The 18,111-nt window shown below is 40.2% G+C and overlaps 1 protein-coding gene across 1 annotated transcript in view; it reads left to right on the top strand.

Moving 5' to 3' along the window:
- The first annotated feature begins 356 nt into the window (after positions 1 to 356).
- EML5 (EMAP like 5) overlaps positions 357 to 18,111 on the top strand; it is a 205,258-nt gene continuing 187,503 nt past the window's right edge. Inside the window, 1 exon segment of the mRNA XM_017895377.1 lies at positions 357 to 553. Within this exon segment, the coding sequence (XP_017750866.1) occupies positions 357 to 553 (197 nt within the window).

Below are 18,111 nucleotides of genomic sequence, written 5' to 3'. Positions count from 1 at the left end.
GGCGAAGGCTCGGGCATCCACCTGACAGCCGGCGCGCTCGGTCCCTCGCATGTCCGCGAGGCGAGGTTTTCTCCCGCCTGTGGGCTGGGCGGCGCGGCGGCCCGAAGCGAAGCACCTGCCGGCCTAGGCTTAGAGACGCGGCAGCGGGAAGTCCCGGCCGAGCGGGAGCTTTCGTTGCCGGCCGCCGCCGCCTCCCCCCGCGCGGGCCCAGTCAGAGGTGGCTGGCGGTGGACTCTGTGAGGATTAAAGTCACACGTATCAGAAAGGAAACTCTCAGAAAGCTTCCCCTCTAGTTATTATGGAGGATATTTCCTTTTTCTTTCACCAGGACGGCGGGTGGGCCACCTGACATGGACATGGCGGCCCGGAGCGCCCCGAGCTGCCACCTGCGGCTCGAGTGGGTGTACGGCTACCGGGGCCACCAGTGCCGCAACAACCTCTACTATACTGCGGCCAAGGAGATCGTATACTTCGTGGCGGGGGTCGGCGTGGTGTATAGCCCGCGGGAGCACCGGCAGAAGTTCTACCGGGGCCACAGCGACGACATCATCAGGTACCGGGGAGCGGGGGCCGCCGCCGTCACCCTGCGAGCCGCTCCCGGAGTTTGCACCCGCGGGTCCCTCTGGACGCCGTGACCGCTCCTGCACGGAGCATCACCCCGAAGGGAATCCGCAGCTGTCTCTCTGGTCCCGAGTCCGCCAGTTAACACGCTGCAAATGCCTTTCCCCTCTTCCTCGTCTAGGGACTCTTGGGTCTGTGCAGAAAGATCAGGTCCGCGGATCCACCGGGCACCCGGTTTGACGGCTTTGTGCCCTTTCACACTCCATCAAAATTACGCAAACTGCGAAAAGGTTATTTTTGTAGCACTTTATTCCTTTAGATCCTGTGAGAAATTTCTTATTAAATGCATTCTTAAAGCACCCGGGGTGGGGGAAATCCTTTACCTAATAAAGGACTGATGGAACCCCAGCAAGCCGTGGGCTGGTCCCGGGGAGCGCGCCCAGGGTGGCGTCCTGGAGGGCTCTCACCTCCTGGCCGTAATTATTAGTTCAGGTTTCACCTGCTATTATCAGCCGAAAGCCCCGGCAACCTCCAGGCAATTCATTGGATGTTAAAATATACACACCTGAAGGCAATTTAAGGTCGGTCTTATCTGAAGAGGCTGCTAAAAATAACCTCGTTGATTTCCAATTCTCTTCATTAAAATACTCCTAAATAAGCTACTTTTGTATTTTTTTAAAAAGTAAATCGCGATTGGGGTGCTATTTTTAGTCTTCCTTGGACAGTATCTCAAAGTTGGTCCCAGTACTTGTTTACATTTCTTCAGTGAGCGGTATATTTGAAATGTAATTTTCAATCAGTATCTTAGAACTTTTGTGGTAAAGAGCTTCAGAAATCATTCTAGGCCACTGATTATTGCCTCAAGCACAGCATTTTTTGTCCTTTACAGAGGAAAACATTAAGAGCAATTGAGAATGTGTTTGTGTGGTGCTCTTGGGGTTTTATCAAATATTCTATGATTTGGGTTTGGTTACAAAATTTTATTCCCTCATGTATGTTGCACAGGATTTAAATCGGGCATTTCAAATCCAGTAGCTTGGTTCGAAGTCTTGTAGGTAAGAAGCCCTGGTACTTAAATTCCACAAATAAAGTTGTTCTTCTGTTTTGCGTCTCTGTACATCTATAATGTGTAAGAGGGAAAAGGAGGCCTAGGACAAAGGTAGGGCAAGATGGAGTAAAGATAAGAAGAGCCAAAATTGGGATTGCACAATAAGGAATGAGGTGGTGCTATGTATTCAGTTTTTTGTTTTGTTTTGTTTTGTTGGACACCAGAGTACTTTTTCAGATTGTACTTAATGTATTACTTTGAAAAGGTCACTGATAAGTCATTTCATTTTTCTCAAGCTGGGACTCTGTATGGTGGTGTTTAGGGTTACAGACCTATTATAATAGCCTAAATTGCTGATGGAAAAACAAAACTAAACTAAACCCATAGTAATTATTTGTCTTCTTGGATTTATCCCAAGAGTAGAGTTTACCCCAGTGTGTCTTTTTCCCTAATCCTTTCAAGTCTCTCTTCTTTCCCGTATGTTAGGTCTCCCAAAGTACCAGGCATAGTAGCTTTACCTAATTGCAGCAGCCTTCACTGAAGCCCTGCTCCAGATAATTTAGTCTGTTAGGTTGAATTCAGCTGGTGGAGTAAATGTGAAGGATTTTGAGATCTTTTGAGGTACGCTTGTATTGTTTTACTCCTTGGGGTTTTGAGAGCAGTATAGCACTAAGGTCTTCTGAAACTAGACATGATTTATTTGGTGAGGTAAATTATATCCTGTTCTTCTGGCAGTAATTAGAAGCTGTATTATATGTCACACCGCTTAAATTTCATAATTATGTTTCAGTAAACTTTAAGGAAGGTAATGCTTTGACTTTCTTTTGGTGCAGTTGCACAACTCATACAAAACAACGAACGTACTCGAATTTCTCATAGTTGAATACATGCTTATGATTTTATCCAAATGATGCATCTTTAATGTATAACAATGAAAATAAGTTTCCTGAAAAGTTTAAATGAGGTAGTAAAATCTGAATCATACAGCATCGTGAAATTGAAATTGGTGGCACAAATTTAATACGATACTAAGAATATAATTTAGGAATCAGTGAAAGGGCTCTGGACATTTTATTTCAAATAGTAATGACAGATCATGTTTGTGAAATATATTGAGCAACTATTAAAACCTCTGAATATTTTTTCAGTTCAGTGTTTGACTTGTGAATATAGAAACAACTCTGGTAATTTTTAAATTATGTCACAGCAGAAGATGTAATTTGTAATTCACAAATGTGATGCATAGTGAAAAACAATGTTGCTGTAACCTTAGCCTTAGTAATAAAAAGTCAGTGCTGTTTTCATTATCTGTTTTGTTTCCACCTTTGTCTGAAACTTATGTAAAACTTATTGGTCAAATATTACTTAGTCTGAGGATAGAACTCTTCCAGAATGAGCAGATCATTGTCCTCAGGTTTTGAAAATGTGAGTGCAATGTTGGTGGTAAATACTGAATCATGACTAGTCTATCATTTGCTTACTCGTTCTCTGACCCTTTTATTATGACCGAGGATTGCCAGTGGTGGTGCCACATGACATCTCATCATTTTCTCAGTGTTGCTTGTAGTTCTCCATCTTCTTTTTGCCATTTACCTGGGTGTACTTCTCTAGTCATTTATCTTTTAGTTATATTTATCTCAGTAACTGATTTATATAGCAATTAGTTTCAGTGTCAGAAATAATACAGGGCTTTTTGGGTCACTTTTTTGTTCTTTTTCTCAAAATTCTCTAGTTATTTTATCAATATAAAATCTATAAATCTATAAAATCTATATCTATGAAAACCTCTAGTCTAGATTTAAGACTAAGTTATAAAATAAACCACTACCAGTTTTAGCATAAGATGTACATCTAGATCTTGGTCTATATTTTGAAACTTTTGCCAAGTTGTTAAAAGAATGCAATAGCTTTTTTTTTTAAACTGAGACAGGCTCTTGCTCTGCATCACACAGGCTATAGTGCAATGGTGCAATCGGTGCTCACTGTAGCTTTGAACTCTTGGGCTCAAGTGATCATCCCACCTCAGCCTCCCAAGTGGCTGAGACCACAGATGTAGGCCATGTTACTGGGCTATTTTTTTTTTTTCGGTAACGATGGGGTCTCTGTATGTTGCCCAAGCTGGTCCTGGACTCCTTGGCTCAAGTGATCCTCCTACTTCTGCCTCCCAAAGTGTTGGGATTACAGGTGTGAGCCACCGTGTGCAGCCAGAGTGTAATATCTTTTCAAATTTATTATTCTAGGTACTTCCCATCAACAAATTTTTGCAAGATTGTTCTTAAGGATATTATTGATAGTTTTCAAATCATCTATACCAGTGAAGACCATTAGTGGAATATAATTAACTTGGGGCATTTTTTTATTTGATTCTGCTTTCCTTATGGGAGTAATCAGGGCCTATTGTTTATGTATTACGTAGTTATAGAATTTAGAATGCTTTTGTTTTTTTTTAAACATAGTCAAAGTGTCTCCTGAGTTGGTGATGAGCTCAAATGACAATGCATCTGAAATATTTTGAAAAGTATACCATACTATATGGTTGCAGGTTAAAATAATAAGTGTTCATTGCTTCTATGTATGGCTTTTTTAAAAGACAAAATGAAGGGTGTAGAAGCTATTTTCTTTATTTGTGGTAAATGTTCTTCAGAAAAAATACTGACCAAGCTTTATTGTAATCTAGCAAAAGTGGTTTTTGACTGCTCAGTATTTATGGTATAGAAACTTAATTTATTCAATACAAGTCAAAATTGTAATTGGAGAAGCGATTCCAAATGACATTTCCATGATGGATTTTTTTTGTGTGTTTATATGGGTTCACAGTAGCAACTTTTTAAGCTCTGGTAGGAATTACTGGAAACCTACTTGTGGTCTACTTAATGCTTCCAGGTACGTGTTCACGATTTCCCAGACCTGGCTTATCTTCAAAATAGTTTGAAGAGCTTTTCACCAGTTTCTAGCCTTCTGCTCAAATGCATGAAGTCAGAATTTTTTAGGGTTGGAGCCCAGGAATCTATTTTCTAAAAAGTGCCTCAGATTATTCTGTTTGGGAAACACATTGCCCCAACCATGCCTAGAATTCTTAAGCAGTTTGAGAAATGGGCACAAACTCTCTCCTCAAACCTGATTCCAGAATTTTCTTAAGCACTGTGCAATATGTAGAAGTAGTGCTTCAAAAAGTATTAGAAAACATATTTAATAAAATGTCCCTGTGCTTAAGTAACTAGAATTAGATGGACGTAGCATTTATTTATAGACCATGTAACAATTATATTTGGTAAGCTTTCATTTTATGTGTTCCAATATCAAAGTACTTATGGTTTTTTAAATATTGCATAATTTAAGGGATAAAATTAAGAGATATTTTCCAGGAAAAGTAGGAATTAACTAGAATAATAGTTAAAGTTGTAATAGATGTGTACTAAGTATATATTCTTTAGGGATAAGCCAGATTATTAGATTTACATTTAATAACTGTTTTCCTTTATTTTATAATGTCTTGTGTGCAAATATGCAATTAATAAAACATGTTTTGGATATACATTAAGGAAAACGTGGAATAATGAATTATTAGAAGCTATTAAGAACTTCTATTTCAAAGTTTTCTCATCTAAGAAATATTTGTTGAGCTTCTGTTTTGTGCAAGAATCCCTGCCTTAAGATACTCAGAGTTTAGCCACAATCAAATACCCGATGAGAATATGTATATTAGGACTAGCACTAATGTCCCTGTGATATGGTACGTACACGGGGTTATAAAAAGTTCACAATGATGTTTCTTATAGAATATAATACCTAAGCTAAGTCTTTAAGGACAATAGGGAGAAAGCATCATCAGAAGAAATGAAAGAAGGTATAGCATTCTGGGAAGAGGTAACATTGTGTGCAGTGGTTTTGTGTTAGGAGAGAATATTTGAAAAATTTGCGTCTACTCTCTTCAGTTTGTTTTCTCCTATTTACTCTTGGCTTTGTTCTGTTTCACCATAGCAGTTCTTGTTGAGGTTACCAGTGACCACTGGCATTGCCAAATCCAGTGGTTATCAGTTCTCATCTCATTTGATTTTTCATCATGATTTGACATAGTTGGTTCATTAGTCCATTTTCATGCTGCTGATAAAGAGATACCCGAGACTGGGAAGAAAAAGAGGTTTAATTGCACTGACAGTTCCACAGGGCTGGGGAGGCTTCAGAATCATGGTGGGAAGTAAAAGACAGTTCTTACATGGCAGCAGCAAGAGAAAATGCGGAAGATGTAAAAGCGGAAACCTCTGATAAAACCATCACATCTCGTGAGACTTATTCCCTACCATGAGAACAGTATGGGGGAAACTGCCCCCATGATTCAAATTATCTCCCACTGGGTCCTTCCCACAACACATGGGAATTATGGGAGTACAATTCAAGGTGAGATTTGGGTGGCGACACAGAGCCAAACCATATCAGTTGGTTGCTCACACCTTCTTAAGACCCTTTCTTAAATGGCATTTGGCACATATCTATTTCTTGGTTTACTTGTTCTTTCAACATATATTTACTGAACACCTATTATTTGCCAAAAACTATTCTTATCACTAGAGATATGACAGTGAACCAAACAGATAAAATTGCCCACCCTTATGGAGCTTTTATCTACTTGGTGGGGAGATACAGAATAAAGAAGGTAAATTTTATATATGTTTATAAAATTGTATATATGCATGTATATATGTATAGTTTGTAAGGGCTAAGGAAAACAAGGTGAGAAAATGTGATAGAAACTATTGGGGGCCGGGCATGGTGGCTCACGCCTGTAATCCCAGCACTTTGGGAGGCTGAGGCAGGTGGATCATGAGGTCAGGAGGTTGAGACCATCCTGGCTAACACAGTGAAACCCCATCTCTACTAAAAATACAAAAAATTAGCTGGGCGTGGTGGCGGGCGCCTGTAGTCCTAGCTATTCGGGAGGCTGAGGCAGGAGAATGGCATGAACCTGGGAGGTAGAGCTTGCAGTGAGCCGCGATTGTGCCACTGCACTCCAGTGTGGGAGACACAGCGAGACTCCATCTCAAAAAAAAAAAAAACTATTGGGAAGAGTTTACATAGGTATTTAGATAGGGTGGTGACCAGGAAGACCTCACTGTAAAGGTGACACTTAAGTAGAAAGTAGGAGGTGAGGTAATGTGCTATGTGGATATCTGAGGAAAGGACATGTTAGGCAAAGGGACTGTCAAATGCAAATGTCCTGAAGCAGAATGCTAGTATTTTTGAGGAACAGTAAGAATGTTAATATGGCTGGAGCAGAGTGAACTTGAAGGAAAGTAGTAAGAAATGAGGTCTGATGAGCTAGTGGTGGTGGGGGCAGATTTTGTAGAACTTTATAGGCTGATGAGAGGATTTTCACTTTCCCATCTGAGAATGGAAGTTATTGGAACTATGTAATCAAAATAGTGACATAATTTGACTTATGGTTTAACAAAGTCACTCTGGCTCCTATGTTGACAACAGACTGAAGAGGGAGGGACAGGATGGAAGCAGGGAGACCACTTAGGAGACTGTTGCAGTAATCCAATCAGGAAGTATTGGTGGCGTGAACTGGGGTGGTAACGGTGAAAGTAGTGAGAAAGGGTCAAATTTTGTATATGTTTTGAAGATAGAGGTAGCATGATTTATTAATGGATCACATATAAATCATGAGAGAAAAGAAAGGTCAATGATGATCACAGAATTTTTGGTCAGAACAATTGAAAGAATGGAGTTACTGGCTGCTGAATTGGGAAACAGTGTTGGAAGAGCAAGTTTTATATTTTGGACAGAAGGAAAGATCAACAGCTCTGTTTTATTTTACTAAATTTTGTTTTAATTTTGTGGGTACATAGTGTATCTATTTATGAGGTACATGAGATGTTTTGATACAGGCAAGCAGTGTGGAATAATCCCATAGAGAATTGGGTATCCTTCCCCTCAAGGCTTTATCTTTTGTGTTATAGAGAATCCAGCTGCAACTTTTTAGTTATTCTAAAATGTACAATTAAATTATTGACTATAGTCACCCTGTTGTGCTATCAAATGCTGTTATTCGTTCTAACTCTTTTTTTGTACCCATTAACTATCCCCACTTCCCCTTGAGTCCTCCACTACCCTTTCCAGCTTCTGGTAACCGTCCTTCTACTCTCTATGTTCATTAGTTCAGTTGTTTTGATTTTTAGATCCCATAAATAGGTGGGAACATGCGATGTTTCTCTTTCTTTGCCTGACTTATTTCACTTAACAATCTCCAGCCCCATCCATGATTTTGCAAATCATAGAATCTCATTTTTTTATGGCTGACTAGACTCCATTGTGTATATATACCACATTTTCTTTATCCATTTCATCTGTTGATAGACTATTATGTTGCTTCCGAATCTTAGCTATTGTGAACAGTGCTGCAACAAACATTGGAGTGCAGATATCTCCTTGATATCCTGATTTCCTTTCTTTTGGGTATATGCCCTGCAGTGGGATTGCTGGATCATATGGTAGCACTATTTTTAGTTTTTTGAGGAACCTCCAAACTGTTCTCCATAGTGGTTATACGAAATTACATTCTCTACATCCTTGCCAGCATTTGTTACTGCCTGTCTTTTGGATATAAGTCATTTTAACTGGGGTGAGATGCTAGCTCATTGTAGTTTTGATTTGGAATTTTTATTATGGCTTTGATCTTGTTATTTGTTTTATTTGTTATTGGTCTGTTTGGGTTTTGGATTTCTTCCTGCTTCAATCTTGGTAGGTTGTATGTGTCTAGGAATTTGTTCATTCCTTCTAGATTTTCAAATTTAGTGACATAGAGTTGGTCATAGTAGCCAGTAATGATCCTTTGAATTTCTGTAGTATCACTTGTAGTGTCTTTTTCATTTCCAATTTTATTTGTATCTTCTTTTTTTTCTTAATCGGGCTAAAGGTTTGTCAATTTTGTTTAACTTTTTTTTTTTAAAAAAAACAGCTTTTGTTTCATTGAAATTTTGTATTAGTTTTTTAAAATTTCAATTTCATTTATTTCTGCCCTGATCTTATTTCTTTCTACTAATTTTGGGTTTGGTTTGCTCTTGCTTTTCTAGTTCGTTAAGATACATCATTAGATTGCTTATTTGAAGATTTTCCTCTTTTTTGATGTAGGCACTTATAACTTTAAACTTCCCTTTGAGTACTGCTTTTGCAGTATCCCATAGGTTTTGATATGTTGTGTTTTCACTTGCATTTGTTTCAAGAAATTTTTCAGTTTCCTTTTTAATTTCTTCATGGACCCACTGGTCATTCAGGAGCATATTGTTTAATTTCCACATACGTATTTGTATAGTTTCAAAAATTCCTCTTATTATTAATTTCTAGTTTTATTCCATTGTGGTTAGAGAAGGTGCTTGATATTATTTCAGTTTTTTTCAACATTTTAAGACTTGTTTTATGACCCAACAGACAGTCTATCCTTGAGAATAATCCATATGCTGAGGAAAAGAATGTGCATTCTGTAGCCATTGGATGAAATATTCTGCAAATATCTATTAGATCCATTTGGGCTATAGTGCACAGTAAGTCAGATGTTTCTTTGTTGATTTTCGGTCTGGAAGATGTGTCCAGTGCTGAAAATGGGTTGTTGAAATCTCCAGCTATTATACTTGGGCCTGTCTCTTTCTCTAGCTTTGATAATACTAGCTTTATATATCTGAGTACTCTAATGTTGGGCGTGTATATATTTAAAATTGTTATATCTTCTTGCTGAATTGACCCCTTTGTCATTATATGGTGACTTTGTCTCTTCTTACAGTTTTTTGTCTTGAAATCTATTTTTTCTGGTATACTTAAGTATAGCTACTCTTGCTCTTTTTGGTTTCTATTGGCATGGAATATCTTTTTCCATCCTTTTATTTTCAGTCCATGTGTGTATTTATAGGTGAAATGTGTTTCCTGGATCAATGGAAGATCCATTGATTGTTCCATTGAACTTTTCCAATGGATCTTCCATTGATCTGTTCATCCATTCAGCCACTCTATCTCTTTTGATTGGAGATTTTAGTCCTTTACATTTACACTGTCCTCCAGACTGTGGCCGTCTTCTCACAGCTCTACTACGCAGTGTCCTAGTAGAGCTGTGTCGAGGGTCCAACCCCACATTTCCTTTATGCACTTCCCTAGCAGAGCTTCTCCATGAGGGCTCCGTCCCTGCAACATACCTCTGCCTGGACATCCAGATGTCTTTCTGTTTTTCTTTCTTTCTCTTTCTTTCTTTCTTTTTTTTTTTCCCACAGAGTTTCATTCTGTCTTGCCCAGGCTGGAGTGCAGTGGTGTAATCTTGGCTCACTGCAACCTCCAGCTCTTGGGTTCAAGGGATTCTTCTGTCTCAGCCTCCTGAGTAGCTGGGACTACAGGTGTGTGCCACCATACCTAATTCTGTATTTCTAGTAGAGACAGGGTTTCATCATGTTGGCCAGGCTGGTCTTGAACTCCTGACCTCATGTGATCCATCCACCTTGGCCTCCCAAAGTGCTGGGATTATAGGTGTGAGCCATTGTGCCCTATCCAGGCATTTTCATACATTCTCTGAAATCTAGGCAGAGGTTCCCAAACCTCAGTTCTTGTCTTCTGCACACTTGCAGGACCAACATCATGTGGAAGCTGCCAAAGCTTGGGGCTTGCACCCTCCAAAGTCATGGCCTGAGCTGTATCTTGGCCTCTTTTAGTCACAGCTGGAGTGGTGAGGACATAGGGCACCAAGTCTCTAGGCTGTACATAGCAGGGGTGTCTTGGACCTGGCCCCGGAAACCAGTTTTTCCTCCGAGGCTCTGAGCCTGTAATGGGAGGGGCTGCCGCGAAGGTCTTTGACATGCCCTGGAGACGTTTTCCTCTTTGTCTTGGCGAGCAGCCTGTGACTCCTCATTCTTATGCAGATTTCTGCAGCAGGCTTGAATTTCTCCCCAGAAAATGGGTTTTTCCTTTCTACTGCATCATCAGGCTGAAAATTTTCCAAACTTTTATGCTCTGCTTCCTCTTGAATGCTTTGTTGCTTAAAAATTTATCCCACCAGGTACCCTAAATCATTTCTCCTAAATTCAGTGTTCCACAGATCTCTAGGGCTGAGCAAAATGCTGCCAGTCTCTTTGCATAGTAAGATTGATCTTTACTCCAGTTCCCAACAAGTTCCTCTTCTCCATCTGAGACCACCTCAGGGTGGACCTTATTGTCCATATCACTATCAGCATTTTAGGCAAAGCCATTCAACAGGTCTCTAGGAACTTCCAGACTTTCCCACATCTTCCTGTCTTCTGAGCCTTCCAAGTCTTTAGGAAGTTCCAAACTTTCCCACATTTTCCTATCTTCGTCTGAGCCCTCCAAACTGTTCTAGCCTCTGCCTGTTACCCAGTTGCAAAGTTGCTTCCACATTTTTGGGTATCTTTACCAATCTAACAAACTAAAACAACTGAATTAGTTTGTTCTCACACTGCTAATAAAAACATAAGCAAGACTGGGTAATTTATATAGGAAAGAGGTTTAATTGACTCACAGTTCTGCAGGGCTGGAGAAGCCTCAGGAAACTTACAGTCATGGCAGAAGGGGAAGGAAACATGTCCTTCTTCACGTGGTAGCAGCAAGGACAAGTGCAGAGTGAAGATGGGGAAAAGCCCCTTATAAAATCATCAGATCTCATGGGAACTCACTATCATGAGAATGGCATGAGAGTACTCATCACCATGATTCAGTTACCTCGACCAGGTCCCTCCCATGACTGGAGATTATGAGAACTGCAATTCAAGATGAGATTTGGGTGGGGACACAGCCAAACCATATCAATGAGAAATGCAAAAAGGGGATAAGGATATACAAAATAAGTGACGATTTTTAGTAATTATAATTAGTGGTAGTGAGAGGTGAAGCCAGCTGGGCTTCTGGGCTGGCTGAGGACTTGGAGAAATTTTCTGTCTAGCTAAAGGATTGTAAACACATAAATTAGCGCTCTGTGTCTGGCTAAAGGTTTGTAAACACACCAATCAGCATCGTAAAAATGGACCAATCAGCACTCTGTAAAGTGGACCAAGCAGTGCTCTGTAAAATGGAACAATCAGCAGGACGTGGGCGGGGCCAAATAAGGGAATAAAAGCTGGCCACCCAAGCCAGCAGCCACAACCCCCTCGGGTCCCCTTCCACGCTGTGGAAGGTTTGTTCTTTGGCTCTTCGCAATAAATCTTGCTGATGTTCACTCTTTGGGTCCGCACTGCCTTTATGAGCTGTAACACTCACTGTGAAGGTCTGCAGCTTCACTCCTGAAGCCAGCGAGACCATGAACCCACCGGGAGGAACGAACAACTCCAGACGCGCTGGCTTTTAGAGCTGTAACACTCACTGCAAAGGTCTGTGGCTTCGCTCCTGAAGTCAACGAGAACACGAACCCACCAGAAGGAAGAAACTCCGAACACACCATCTTTAAGAACTTTTAACACTCACTGCAAGGGTCCACGGCTTCATTCTTGAGGTCAGTGAGACTAAGAACCCACCGGAAGGATCCAATTCTGGACATAGTAGTGTCATTGGCATTGTTATTCTGAGTCTGTGGTGTGTGCAAAGTGGGATAAAACAAATCAGTAATTTTGGGACATTCTAATTTATTAATCTATTATATTTGAGAACCAAAATTCTCAGGATGGAAGAAAAAAAATCAGATGTAACTGTCAAGAACTGTGAACATACTGCAGTTTTACCCTACTGGAAAGTTACTAGGAACCTACCACGATTTCTTGGATGCTGACAGAGCACATCAGCTTCTGGGTCAGAAACAAAAGGATTTATCACTTCATATATGCACAGCAAACAGCATGAGCATTGTGTTTGTGTCAGTAATCTGTGCCCACCTAAACCCACAGGGTGATATACAGGAGCCTAAATTGTGAGTTTGCATCACACCTAAGTAACCTGGGGTTTATGGAAACTGAATCTTTTATAATAGGCTGCAAACAAACCTGCTTGTGATGGTTAGTTTTCTGTGTCATCTTGACTAGGTTATATAGTACCAGATGATTTAATCAAACATTAAGTGAGCTGTGAAGGTATTTTATAGATATGATTAACATCTTATCAGTTGGCTTTCAGGAAAGGAGATTATTCTTTATAAGGGGCCCCACTCAGCCGGGCACGGTGGCTAACGCCTGTAATCCCAGCACTTTGTGAGGACAAGGTGGATGGATCACGAGGTCAAGAGATGGAGACCATCCTGGCCAAAATGGTGAAACCCCGTCTCTACTAAAAATACAAAATTAGCTGGGCATGGTGGCGTGTGCCTGTAATCCCAGCTACTTGGGAGGTTGAGGCAGGAGACTCGCCTGAACCTGGAAGGCGGAGGTTGCAGTGAGCCGAGATCATGCCTCTGCATTCCAGCCTGGGTGACAGAGACTCCATCTCAAAAGAAAAAAAAAGAAAAGATTGCAACATCAACTACCACCCTGCCCTGTGGATTTTAGACCTGTCAGTCCCCACAATCGTGAGCCAATTCCTTGAAATAAATCCCTTTGTATATATTCTGTTAATTCTGTTTCTCTGCAGAACCCTGAGAGATACAGTGTCCTTTGCGCTGGAGAGAGAGATGTTTTTTTTATACTGAACAGTAAACAAATCTACCCTTTGCCAGAGGGAGATATTATCTTTATTTTTCAAGTCTGTCTGCTGTACAAATACCCTTCAAAAAATAGTGTAGAACAAAGTTAGTACCTTTGCATTCAACATTTTCAGAAACATGGGCTGGGTGCGGTGACTTATGCCTGTAATCCCAGCACTTTGGGAGGCTGAGGCGGGTGGATCACTAGAGGTCAGGAGTTCAAGACCAGACTGACCAACATGGTGAAACCCTATCTCTACTAAAAATACAAAAATTAGCTGGTGTGGTGGTGTGCTTTTGTAATCACAGTTACTTGTGATGCTGAGGCAGGAGAATCTCTTGAACCTGGGAGGTGGAAGTTGCAGAGTGAGCCAAGATTGCACCATTGCACTCCATCCTGGACAACAGAGCAAAACTCCATCTCAAAAAAAAGAATTTTTTTTTCCAGAAACATGAGAGATCCATGGAGAATTATTTCCTCACAGTAACATAGAAGTAAAAATTTTGTAGTTCTGAATTTGAATTGGAAATGTCCATATGAACTTATAATGTATCATATATGAATATATTTTTTTACCTAGTTTTATCCACTGAAAGTTTACAAAAATGTGGCAAAGCCAGTATAGAGAGCAAATCCCAGACTCTGGTCTTAAAATTCATTCCTCAAGATAAAAACAAGGATTCATGGAGAAGTAGCTGATTCCTGGTTTGCGTCTAGAATATCTTGACATCAGAGAGTGCAGGAATATAAAAGGCTAGTAGGGTGACACGCAAAGTTCCAAGGAGCCAATACGAAGTGACTTCTACATGGGACAATTTGAGTGTTTTAATTAGGGTAAGAATTGCAGTCAATTCAAGTTCAAGGTAATTGATCACCTTCTAAAGATGACAGAGAACCAACTCATTTTCTTGGGAGTGACGTAAATAAAAGGAAAGACGTGCCATTATCCCTTGTTAGCCTTTATTATATAAACTGATGATACTATTGGACATTAAGTAATTAGCCATACGTCACATAACTTATCAGTGGCAGAAGGCAGGATCTGGTTCAGTTCCCCTTCTGTTGAGTAAATCTATATTTCTGTACTGTATTTAAACTTCTGATATGATACTCATAGTTTTTTACTTTGTGGTTTCAGGAAAAAAGATCTTAGGAGAAGGCTTTAATCAGTCAAGATAGACTAAATTTTGGTATGGTAACAAATATCCCCAAAACCTGGATCTCTTAATAATGAAGGTATATTTTTCATACCCATAATTAATTAGTTTCCCTAAGGGTTCCGTTCTTTGTGGTTACTCTTGAACACAGACTAATGGAGCAGTGATTACCTTGAGCATTGATGGTTGCTTGTGCCAGAAGAAAAGAGAGCTCTAAGCATTCTCACATATCCAATCTACAATCTAAATACTTTAGCATGGAAGTAACATTCATCACATAGGCTCCTAACTCATTTGAAAGAAACCCCAAAAACTGATAACATTGTTTCAGCCAACCACAAAGAAGCCCAAAAATGAAATCATGTTATATGCTTAAAATGGAGAAAACCTAAATATCTTTGATAAACTGCATTATTGATCCCTGAAATATTTAGCTTACCACTTTTGTTTTTTTTTTCTCTTCTCTTTTCTCTTTTTTTTTTTTTTTTTTTTTTTTTTTTTTGAGACGGAGTCTTGCTGTGTCGCCAGGCTGGAGTGCAGTGGCATGTTCTCGGCTTAACTGCAACCTCTGCTTCCCTGGTTCAAGCATTTCCCCTGTCTCAGCCTCCTGAGTAGCTGGGACTACAGGCATGCGCCACATTGCCTGGCTAATTTTTTGTATTTTAGTAGAGACAGGGTTTCACCATGTTTGCCAGGATGGCCTGGATATCCTGACCTCGTCATCTGCCCACCTCGGCCTNTTTTTTTTTTTTTTTTTTTTTTGAGACGGAGTCTTGCTGTGTCGCCAGGCTGGAGTGCAGTGGCATGTTCTCGGCTTAACTGCAACCTCTGCTTCCCTGGTTCAAGCATTTCCCCTGTCTCAGCCTCCTGAGTAGCTGGGACTACAGGCATGCGCCACATTGCCTGGCTAATTTTTTGTATTTTAGTAGAGACAGGGTTTCACCATGTTTGCCAGGATGGCCTGGATATCCTGACCTCGTCATCTGCCCACCTCGGCCTTCCAAATTGCTGGGATTACGGGCGTGAGCCACCTTACCGGGCCACTTACCACTTCTTATCCTTCCATAGTTCTGTGTCCAGAAACAGAAAATAACAGAATTGTCAATATAATATATACCTAAAGCGCAAACCACAATGGCTTCTGAGAAAAGTTGTACACTCAAATTGAAGTTTTCAACTCTTGTATACCTGAAGAGAGCCCCAAATATGCAGGAATCCATACAATATTAAACAAATCTTTATTGTTATTGTTAAGTAAGAACTTACTCTTGCTCTTTTGTTACTTGTTTTCTTGTTGTTTCATTGTTTTTTATTCCTTATTTCCTTCAGGTCTTATTTTAGACAAGGTGATGTTCTCTGGTGATATGATTTAGTTTTCTGCTTTTTATTTTTTGTGTATCCCTTTTATGTCTTTTGGTTTGAGGTTACCATGAGACTTGGAAATACTATCTTATAATCCATTATTTTAAGCTGATAACAACTTAACACTGTTCAAATAAACAAAGGGAAAACTAAAACTCTGTGCCCTAACTTGGTCCCCTAATTTTTAAAAATTTGTTTTATTTTTTGAGACAGGATCTCACCCTTTTTCCCAGGAAGGAGTACAGTGGCACAGTCTTGGCTCACTGCAGCCTTGACTTCCCAGGCTCAGGTGACCCTCCCATCTCAGCCTCCTGAATAGCTGGGTCTACAGGTGTGTGCCACCATGTCCAGCTAATTTTTGTATTTTTTGTAGAGACGAATTTTGCCATGTTGCCCAGGCTGGCCTTGAACTGGCCTCAAGCAATCTGCCTGCCTCAGCTCCCAAAGTGCCGGGATTACAGGCATGGGCCACTGTGCCTGGCCTATCCTCCTGCTTTTTAACTTTTTGTTATTTCTATTTATATCTTGTTGTACTGCCTATGTCTTAAAAAGTTGTTGTAGTTATTATTTTTATTGGTTCATTTAGTCTTTCTAGTTAGTATAAGAGTAGTTTACACACTACAGTTGCAGTGTTATAATATTCTGTGTTTTTCTGTGTACTTACTATTACCAGTGAGTTTTGTACCTTCAAAACTCACTTGTGATTACTTATTGCTTATTAATGTCCTTCTCTTTCTGAGTGAAGTACTCCTTTTAGCATTTCTTGTAGAACAGGTCTGGTGTTGAAATCCCTCAGCTTTTGTTTGTCTGGGAAAGTCTTTGTTTCTCCTTCGTGTTGAGGGGTAATTTCACTGGATATACTATTCTAGGGTAAACTTTTTTTTACTTCAGAACTTTAAATATGTTATGCCACTCTCTCCGGGCCTGTAAGGTTTCCACTGTAAAGTCTGCTGCCAGATGTACTGGAGCTCTGTTGTGTGTTGTTTCTTTTCTCTTGCTTCTTTTAGGACCCTTTCTTTATCCTTGATCTTTGGGAGTTTGACTATTAAATGCCTTGAAGTAGTCTTCTTTGGGTTAAATCTGCTTGGTGTTCTATATCCTTCTTGTACTTGGATACTGATATCTTTCTCTAGGTTTGGGGATATCTTTTTCTGTTGTTACCACTTTGAATAAACTTTCTACTCCTGTCTCTTTCTCTAGCTCCTTTTTAAAGCTGGTAACTCTTTTATTTGCCCATTTGAGACTATTTTCTAGATCCTGTAGGGGTGCTTCATTGTTTTGGTTGTTGTTTCTGTTTGTTCGTTTTTGAGACAGGGTCTTGCTCTGTCACCCAGGCTGGAGTGCAGTCGTGTAATCTCAGCTCACTGCAACCTCTGCCTCCCAGACTCAAGTGAGCCTCTCACCTCAGCCTTCTGAGTAGCTGGGACTACAGTCATGTGCCACTATGCCCAGTTAATTTTTTTTTTTTTTTGGTAGAGACAGGGTTTTGCCATGTTGCACATATTGGTCTTGAACTACTGGGCTCAAGCAATTCACCTGCCTCGACCTCCCAAAGTGCTGGGATTACAGGTGTGAGCCACCATGCCCAACCCATTTCATTGTTTTTTGTTTTTTCTTTTGTCTTCTCGAACTAAAATAACCTGTCTTCAAGCTCACTAATTCTTCTGCTTGATCAATTCTGCTATTAAAGGACTTGGATGCATTCTTCAGTATGCCAATTGTATTTTTTCAGCTCCAGGATTTCTGTTTGGTTCTTGTAAATTATTTCAGTCTCTTTGTTAAATGTATCTGACAGAATTCTGATATCCTTCGCTGTGTTATCTTCAATTTCTTTGAGTTTCTTCAACACAGCCATATTTTGAAGTCTCTTTCTGAAAGGTCACATCTCTCTGTTTCTCCAGGATTGGTCCCTGGTAGCTTATTTAGTTCTTTGGTGAGGTCATGTTTTCTTGGATGGTGTTGATGCTTAGTAGATGTTCTTTGGTGTCTGGGCATTGAAGAGTTAGGTATTTATTGTTGTCTTCACTGAGCTTGTTTGTACCTGTCCTTCTTGGGAAAGTCTTTCCAAGATATCTGAAAGAACTTGGGTGTTGTGATCTAAGTTGTATCTGCTTTAGGGGGCACCCCAAGCCCAGTAATGCTGTAGTTCTTGCAGACTCATAGAGGTGCCACCTTGATGGTCTTGGACAAGATCCAAGAGAATTTTCTGGATTACCAGGCAGGCACGCTCTTACTCATTTCTCTTACTTTCTCCCAGACAAATGGAGTCTCTGTCTCTCTTACTTTCTCCCAAACAAATGGAGTCTCTCTCTCTCTCTTACTTTCTCCCAAATGGAGCCTCCCTCTCTCTCTCTCTCTCTCTCTCTCTCTCTCTCTCTCTCTTTATATA

This window comes from Rhinopithecus bieti, unplaced genomic scaffold, assembly GCF_001698545.2.
Source record: "Rhinopithecus bieti isolate Rb0 unplaced genomic scaffold, ASM169854v2 scaffold_26710, whole genome shotgun sequence".
NCBI classification, from domain to species: domain Eukaryota; kingdom Metazoa; phylum Chordata; class Mammalia; order Primates; family Cercopithecidae; genus Rhinopithecus; species Rhinopithecus bieti.
The sequence above is the reverse complement of the archived record's forward strand: the minus strand, read 5'-3'. Positions and strand labels throughout refer to the sequence as shown.